General features: G+C 39.6%; 1 protein-coding gene across 1 annotated transcript in view; it reads right to left on the bottom strand.

Annotated features, from left to right (window-relative positions):
- Positions 1–1,752: 1,752 nt before the first annotated feature.
- Positions 1,753–9,175, bottom strand: part of LOC135708369 (nose resistant to fluoxetine protein 6-like) — a 51,761-nt gene continuing 44,338 nt past the window's right edge. Inside the window, exons 3-12 of the mRNA XM_065230450.1 lie at positions 5,375–5,521; positions 5,007–5,307; positions 4,562–4,925; positions 4,326–4,494; positions 4,182–4,261; positions 3,018–3,131; positions 2,802–2,952; positions 2,398–2,727; positions 2,214–2,328; positions 1,753–1,933 (exon numbers count right to left, since the gene is read on the bottom strand). Coding sequence (XP_065086522.1) covers positions 1,854–1,933; positions 2,214–2,328; positions 2,398–2,727; positions 2,802–2,952; positions 3,018–3,131; positions 4,182–4,261; positions 4,326–4,494; positions 4,562–4,925; positions 5,007–5,307; positions 5,375–5,521 — 1,851 coding nt within the window. The 3' untranslated portion in view covers positions 1,753–1,853. The remainder of the gene's footprint in view (positions 1,934–2,213; positions 2,329–2,397; positions 2,728–2,801; positions 2,953–3,017; positions 3,132–4,181; positions 4,262–4,325; positions 4,495–4,561; positions 4,926–5,006; positions 5,308–5,374; positions 5,522–9,175) is intronic.

Here is a 9,175-nt window from a genome sequence, read left to right as displayed (position 1 = left end):
GTTGTCAAATAATTGCAACACAGAAACCAGCATCAACATTGCGCTATAACATAACAGCTGGAGCAGAAATTCAGCCAATGGTAGTACCATAGAGGTAATTCTAAGACCAGAAGGTCCAGAAAAAACGTGCTCAACTTGTTGGCTCAGCTCTGATAATCTCTTCGGTCCCAAGCTAATCGATGCACTCCTCGAAACATAGGAAAATCCAAGAACCCCTCATTTTATGTGTCAAACTTTCATAGCGAATCAAAACAATCATAGTGTAGTACTAGAATTTCGACTAGAATGGTGTACGTTCATCGATTTACTTGGGACCAAGAGGCTAGTCCAGTATGAGCCACTTTAAAATCGTTAGTTTCCACCGGTTGGTAGTACCAACCGGTGGAAACTAACGATTCTAAATTGGCTCGCTACTTGACTAGCCTATTGGTCCCAAGCAAATCGATTAACGTACCCCATTCTAGTCGAAACCGAAGAGAGTACCAGCAACCGGTGGAAACTAACGAATTTAAATTGGCTCACTACTTGACTAGCCTATTGGTCCCAAGTAAATCGATTAACGTACTCCATTATAGTTGAAATTCTAGTATTACACTATGTTTGTTTTGATTCGCTATGAAAGTTTGACAGATAAAATGAGGGATTCGTGGATTTTCTTGTGTTTCGAGGGGTGCATCGATTAGCTTGGGACCGAAGAGAGTACCAGAGCTGAGCTACAAAGTTGAGCACGTTTCTTCGGGACCTTCTAATCTTACAGTTACCTCTATGGCAGTACCACAATCGAAGTAACAGACGGAGCGGCTCGAAAACTTTGGTGACTAACCTGCTATTTCAATTTTTCAGTGTACCACATGGCAACACCATTAGCACTGGATTGTACCACATGGCAACACTACTACTGGATTGTACTAGCATTTTCACCAAATGTATTAGAATGTTTTGGTTCTATCTCTTTCACTCTACTTAAAACTGAAATGCATAAAAAAAAATGACAAAATGATACACTCTTCGCACACTGTCAAAGAATCATTGTACACAAAATTAACTTGGTTCAAATCATAACCAAAAACTAACCCATCTGGTGGATGATGGCACAAGCTTCCAAGAAAATTCTATTACAGTGAACCACATTATTTTAATGGATTTCTTCGCCAGTTAGTCGTCTGCCACTTCGTTTGTGGTAGTACTGTTCCATACTGCAGATATGACGATCACGGTGGTAAGATCCAATATGGCATAAGTTTATGAACTGGAACTTATGTTGGTGTACATGATGGTTTCCAATTGTATCCCTTTGGTGGCTGGTGCTTCTCCGAATTGTTATGACAAAGAAAGTGTGACAGAGGAGTTTTTTTTCTTCAAATTCCTTGAACAGAAACACGCGAAATAAATTTCTCTTACATCCAATGTAAGGTTGGATTTATTACATCCTCTGCATATGTTTCATACAACAAATGTTATGGCAATTCTTGCAATGGACTGCAGCGTTCCAGCAAGTTTTTCCAGAATGCACATTTTTGTCTAAAACATTCCCGAGATGATTTTTTAGACGCAATGCACTTAGGGAAACAAACTTTGTTCGATAAATAAGCTAATGTAAAAATTGTAAATTTACCACATTAAAGAAAATTGTTCATGTCACGAAACATTGCAAATTCTGCATATGTTTCATGCAAATCTGTTATAGAATCTTACATTTCCCGGCTGGGTATAGATTTCTTTCGAATAAAGATATGCTCTACCACATTACGCTGATATTATTAGTAATAACATTACCATAGGCTTAAAATTAGTGTAAACACAGTCTATAGAGTCGTTTTCCATACGAATTCATTAATGATGAATGGCAAATCTCATGCGGGCACTGCTCCATTCACTGTAATCACATTATTGTTTCGAGCTTGCGATGACTTTGGTTCAATTGTGGCTTCTTCTGCAAATAACATGATTGAAATAATTACAATTTGATTATTTTTTGTCTTGTAACTACACTGTTACTTGAAAGTACCCATTATTGAGTATAATTTCATCCATTGTCGGGAAAAGTGTTTATACTCATTAAATGGGTATCCAAAGATACTCCTGGGTAACAGTTACCCATTAATGGGTAAAACATATCCCGTTTAGTTGGTATAAACACCTTTCCCCCAAATTCTGTGAAATTGTATTAATTAATGGGTACTTTCAAGTGACAGTGTAGAGTCGTTACTTACCTAGCTTCTTAGCAAACAGATGCTTCTGGATGGCCGTGGCTGGGAATTCCAACAGCATAGCCAGTACCAGTCCCATCAGGTAGGATGACACCAGGACCGTTAGTACTTTGGAAAGCTGTTTTAATAAAAAAAATAGTCGCAAATTAATCATCACAAATTTTTTGGATCGGAAAATGATACCAACCAGTGACATCTTGCTGAAGTAGCCCATCTCCCGCGTCCCGAAAAAGGTATTCTTTAGCATAAACACGTGGCAAACGTAGGCGCAGTACGTCAGTCGGCCAAGCGGGACAAAGATAGAAAAGTTTAGGAATCCCTTGATCGGTTTGCTGTACTCGTAGATGATGCCGTAGATCATCATCGCCCCTAGGGCGATCCACATGTGCTTCATCACCGGATAGAACACGGCCATCCAGATGGCCGGCTTCTCAAATTTGTACAGATAGAAAATCGAGTTGCTCATCAGGCACAGGATGCCAACGGGGACGACCAGGTACCACAGTGCTTGCATATACTGGAACAACAGTGAGAACCGGTGTTAGCCAAGGAAGATGATTTTGGTTATGAAAAGAGGAAAGTACGAATTACCCAAGCTCGATTGCCTTCGTGGTGGTTCTTGCGCTGTTTGTAGTAGATTATTCCCATGATGACTCCGCCTAGGTAGCAGCCCATGTTGGTGTGGAATGGTACGTACGTGAGTTGGTACATTCGATCGAACCAAAAGATGAATCGTTCGTCCCTGTTAAAAAAGTTGATGAAGGTGGACATTCTTTTTTTTTAGGTTGGCTAAGATTAGCGACTTACTGTAACCTATTAATGAAGGCACCATCAAATGCAGCGAAATATACAATCAATCCCGGAACCAAATAAGCAAGGAACATGGCTACCGAGAAGATGTGGGTCCTTAGCTTGGGGTATCTGAAACAGAAATTAGAATTTATTAAATCAACATAGATCTAGTTAAACCAAAATTATTATTGCTTTCTGAAATAGGCGATTAGTAAATTCAAAATATAGGGTGTTCCAGAAAGAACAAAACACAGTCCTTCAATTCAGTAATATATTCAAAACTATGACTCATGAATTGTTGTCAACTTGTTTACAACTAAGTGGGAGCAATCCCTAAACTATTAATTTTATCTTCCTCTAGCTGAGTGTGTCCGGCCTTGCTTGAGATTCAATATTAGCTTGAGTTTATGCGCCGATAAAAAAATCATGGTATACTGGACGTAGCCCCCCCCCCGCTCTTATCTAAGGGGCTATATCCTATGACCATCTCCTTATACCTCCACATGCCAAATTTGGTTCCGTTTGCATGATTAGTTCTCGAGTTATGCAGAAATTTCTATTTCATTTGTATGGGAACCGCCCTTACAGAAGGGGGAGGGGTCTTGAACCATCACAAGAACTTTTTCCGAGTCTATAAGGGTCAGACAGACAGACATAAATTCGTTTTTATATATATAGATAGATATAGATAGATTAACAGTAAGTTTCTTCATCAAACCGGTTTTGCCGCACGTGAATCAAAATTTAGACAATTTTAGAAAACAATATTGTCGTCAACATTCGCAATCGTCAAAGATCGTCTTATGAGCGACACGTATCGTCCACGCTGCCGACTAGTTTTGAATCCCAGCATTTGAAGGTTAAGCTAAACCTGCTTGACCTGAATTCTGCCAAAATTCAAACGGTTCCTATTTTATGACAATATGAGTGTGTGAATATAAAGGGTTTTTCCATTCCCTAATTCGGCGGAGTGTGTCCAAAAGTAAAACCGGTTCAACACTAGCTTTGAAATTAGGGCTTCTAAATGTCGGCGAACTTTACTAATTTAATCAATAAGATGCGCAGATGTTTGGCGGGAGTTTTTTTTTTTTTTTTAATCATTCCATTCAAATGTGGTCTCTTATTGGTGAACGAATGAAAGTTGGTTTCTGGGAAACGGATTTCAAATTAAACACTTACTTTGTCACAGCAACCACCAGGATCATTCCCAGTGTAAACAGCTGGTAATCACATGCAAGATACCATGCTTGTTGGAGGCACTGAGATTCAATAAAAAAAATAATTAGTTGAAAAAATTCCAGTAATAAATGTCAGTCACCTTACCGGCTCATCGGCATTCACGTAGTTATTCACATACAACAAATTGGTCCACCAATTCTTCCGACAGAAGTACTTCTCGGTTTGCGTTCCGCGCATCCACAGTGGCCCATCTTGCAGCTTCGGCAACCAGGTGGCATGCAGTAGCAGCACATAGGCATACGCTGGGGTCAACCTACGATTAAATGATATTGTAAATATCTCACAGCAGCAAAGGTCACCAATGAATAAGTCACACCTACCTAATAAATCGATAAACAACCACAGCCACAACCACGGACCAACGGATCTCCTTCAGGCGGGCTCGGGTTGTGAAGAAGTGTATGCTCAGCAGAAATCCACTCATTTGGAAGAACGTTTGCACGATCTGCGATCCGTTGATTAGGGTGAACGCTTCCGGTTTGTAATACTCCCGTTCCCGATCGAAAGTGTTGCTGATGGGAGTGACTGCAAACATATCGGAACAATGGCCCATGATCACCAGCAGAAACGTCAGGAAGCGGAACGTTTGGAAGAAGCGCAAATCTTCATTAAGCTGATCTTTGGAACGGCTAATCAAACGGTACCAGTTTCGTTTCAACGAAAACGACGTGAGCAGCATTGATCCTGTAGAGGGGAAGTGCGAGAGGGTAGACGACGGTTGATTAATAAGATTATAAATTGATGCTAATGACCGCGGACACTAACTTTTGCACGGAACTTCCACGATGTAGTGATCGTTCTTCTTGCTTTTGTTCATTCGACTGTCGAACCAGGTGGATGAAATCACCACGCAGATGAGGACCATCGAAACGACGAGGAACGTCAAATCCAGCAGATCGACGTCGATCTGCTGACTTTGGCGGGTGCAGTACTCGATCTCGGTGTACGCCGTCAGGTTGTAGACTTTGCGGAGTATGAAGTTCTCGCAGATGTTGATTAGCCGACCGTAGATGGCGCGATCCTGATGGACATGGACGGCTTCGAATGTTTTGGAATCTATGATGTACTGTTGAGAAGGGGTTTTAATTGATACTGCGCTGGTTTTCGGTATTGATGTGACTGAGAAGACTTACAGGGAAATTTATATCGAATTTTTCGACATGCAACTGTTGAATGGTTTCGTTATCCATTTGGGATACTAGCCTGCGACAGCGTTCCACGCATAAGCCACGATCAAGATGATCATGTCGCAAGTGTCGATAGGTATCGCTGGAAAAATCCTGCAATTAAAAATGTATTTTTGACTAGCAGTGGAAAGTGGAACAAGTTGGATCGACATTCTATAAATCGAGAGGAAAGTCTTATTGTGATGATTCACACTGAATAATGGAGGATTTTACAATAGTTGTAGTTGTGATTCAATTTTCTTCACTGATACAATAGATGGGCTGTCATTGAATAAAGCGAGAAGTCGCATATTCCTATACAAATAATACAGTCACAATTCATACGAATATTCCAGTAAAATTTGGTGTATCCCCTATACCAAATAGAAATGGTACAATATCTGGGGGGACATGCTGTAAAATCAGCCTACTGATCATTCTTGTATGAAATTGGTTCCAAACGTAAACAAACCCTTTAGGTTTCTTATGGCTTGCTTACGTTTGGAACCAGTTATGCGAGGTAGGCAACGATTGTTCGTATTTGACAGCCTGCTTTCATCCAATGAATACCCCCAGTATGCAAGGTAATTTTGTGGTTTTGCTGCCCCCTCGGTAGAGATGAAATTTTGCGCGCTTTTTTTTATCAAAACAATCACATCAAAATCAGAGATGTCGCATTTTTTAATGACTCGATTAACAATTAATCGAATATTTTTTGTTCGCTGTGCTGTCATATTTCCACCAATGAGAGTGCAAAACTTGTTTGAAACGATCGGTGATGATCCTCTGCAGAAGTTAATGCTTATATCGGCATGATATAACCGATTACAAGTATTTTACTGTTCGGTTCGTTAATCGATTATTCGAATGAAAATCGGCCATCACTAGATGAATGTGAAACGTCATTTCAAATATATGGATCGTATATAAATAATAATACAATTTGAAAGGGACCGGGGCTCATCACAAATTACGTCCACACGGTAACTGAAATAAACACGAGTGCTCACCGGTTGGAACGGATGCAGAGTTCAAATCTTATCACATTTTTATGAATTTAAATGAGGGCTAATTGGAGTTCACACCTTCACTGAATCATTTGAAGATACACCGCCAGTGAATCAAGAAAAGTCAATGTTGCTCCTGACTACTGTGCCCAGTTAAAATTGAAAAGAAAAACGGTTGAAGATCTAGAGCAAACTGTAAAAGAGCCTAGTTTTTTATTCTGAAATATTGGTTCCGCAGAAACAGGATTGATTTCCGTTGTTTTGTCTTGTTTGTTTTGAACAAATTTGACAGTTCATTTGGATACACGGTCAATAAACCTTTTTGACGTTTAATCGTCTTTCTCTATCTAGCGCACATGAATGAATTGACGGTTTGTTTTCCCACTAATCTGTTTCCCTCTTGCTCGCACTCGTTCGATTTAAATGGTGCAGTAGTGTGCGCCGAATTAACGTCAAAAAGCTCTATAAGATCAACTCAAATTTTAGTTCAGTTCGAGCCGCAACATTCCGTATGCCGGCGCTAGTGTTTCTAACGTATTTTAATTTGAATTCTTACACATAAATTTCCGAAAAATTTGTTTAAGCTTGGATGTCTGTTCTCTGTGCTTTTACACAGTCGATCTTTTTTTTCCATTTGACCATTTGTCCCTACACATTAGATTCCACTTTTTGTTCATTTCGACCTTTTGGCTATCCGACCATTTCTCCCTAAACATTTCATTCGATCTTTTGTACACGGTAAGAAAAAACTACCCTACCACCAGTTCACTTTTACCTACTTTTGACTAGTTTGTCTCCTTTCCTCCTTCTAATGTTGTCAAAAACGGAGGAGCAAAACCACCCAACAGGGGTAGTAAAGTGTGGGAACCCAACGTTGAGTATAATTATATTTACCTACTTTTGAGTACAACTAACTTACTTTTGGGTAGAAAGCTAATGGAAAATTCTTTCCGAATTTCACACAAGTAAATAAAAACTACTTTGACCAGTCAAACTTTCATAGCGAATCAAAACAAACATAGTGTAGTAATAGAATTTCAACTAGAATAGGGTACGTTAATCGTTTGCTTGGGACCAATAGGCTACTAAAGTGGTGAGCCAATTTAAAATCGTTAGTTTCGTATTGATTGTTGCTAATACTAACGGTGGTAGAGAACTCTATGGCCAGCATTGGTATTATGGACGAAATCTGCATGCAATAATCCTTGGGCTTGCATGCATAATGGCGTAACCACGATGATCGATTCTCTTCGTAGATTTCTTTTCAAGCTGAACATTGCATTAGGTCTTAAGTAACATTGACAGATTATCTTCGTCGACTTTCTCTTTGTAACCCCACGGTCATGTAAATGCATTCCCAGATATTTTCAGCACACAAATCGATAAAAGAAGTTTTTATCTAGCATCTAATACGGCAAACACAACAAGGAACGGTTATGGGCTCGAGCTACTAACGAAAGAAAAAGTCGACGAAGAGAATCGATCAATGTTACATAGGACCTAATGCAATGTTCAGCTTGTTTTGTTAATAACTAGTTTAGAATAACATTTCTCGGTGCGTTTGTTATTCCTTTTGATGGCCAATACAACCTGTTACAGCTGTATATTGGACAAATTCCAGAAAACTGCTTCCCTTACAATTTATAGCCATTTAAAGAGAAAATCGACGAAGAGATCATCCAGGTAGACCATTATGCATGCTCACTGTCGAATCACAGACAAACAGACATAACACTCGCAAGTTGATCATCGTACAAGCATTTAACCACAGACAAACAGACGTAACTCTTCATTGTGTATCTTCGTTCATGCATTTAACGGTTGATTTGAATATTATCAGTTCCGCGAACTACTCGCCGCAGCGCTGGCATCGGATCACTTTGACGTTTCTATATATTCTATAGAAATTTCATGCAATATTGTTTACGAGTTAGCGAGCAAGCTTGTTTTCCGCGAGAAGCCAGATAGATGTCGTTACTGAGGTTATATGTTTTGAGATACTATGTTTTCAAGAACAAGTTTTTCAAAGAGTTACGTCTGTTTGTCTGTGATTTAACGGTCAATTTAAAAATATCGTAGTTGGTAGTACCACCACCTGTGGCGCGCGTAGTCAATTCCCTTGCGTTTGACGTTTACACACTACCGCCATCTGTTCAGCGTACTACCCACCACAGTGTACTCAACAGATGGCGGTAATGTTTTAGCGATGATGTTTTACAGTGAGAAATATACTATGAGTTATGTCTGTTTGTCTGTGGTCGAATTATTGATAGTTAGGGGATAACACTCATATAACCCGCCACAGGTACTATAGGCGGGAAATAGAAAGGTAACACAGTAGGAAGAAGTGTTAGTTTGTTTGCTAAACTGAACCACAGACAAACAGACATAACTCATTGAATATTTCTTATAGTAAAACATCGTCGCTAAAACATTACCGCCATCTGTTGAGTACACTGTGGTGGGTAGTACGCTGAACAGATGGCGGTAGTGTGTAAACGTCAAACGCAAAGGAATTGACTATGCGCGCCACAGGTGGCAGTACTACCAACTGAAATACTTTTAAATTGACCGTTAAATGCTTGTTCTATGAATAACTTGTGAGTGTTATGTCTGTTTGCCTGTGACTGAACTATGCCCATTTTGTTATGGCAAGTTTTGCTATTGGAAGATTGCCGCAAAAGCTCAACGCAAATGTCATCACTGCATGATGATGATAATGTTGACAGACTGTATATAAAGTTCGTGAAAATTAGCATTA

Source organism: Ochlerotatus camptorhynchus, unplaced genomic scaffold, assembly GCF_037179485.1.
Source record: "Ochlerotatus camptorhynchus isolate MF236.1 unplaced genomic scaffold, CSIRO-AGI_Acam_v1.1 ptg000330l, whole genome shotgun sequence".
In the NCBI taxonomy this organism is placed as follows: domain Eukaryota; kingdom Metazoa; phylum Arthropoda; class Insecta; order Diptera; family Culicidae; genus Ochlerotatus; species Ochlerotatus camptorhynchus.
This window is presented reverse-complemented; position numbering and strand designations above follow the sequence as displayed.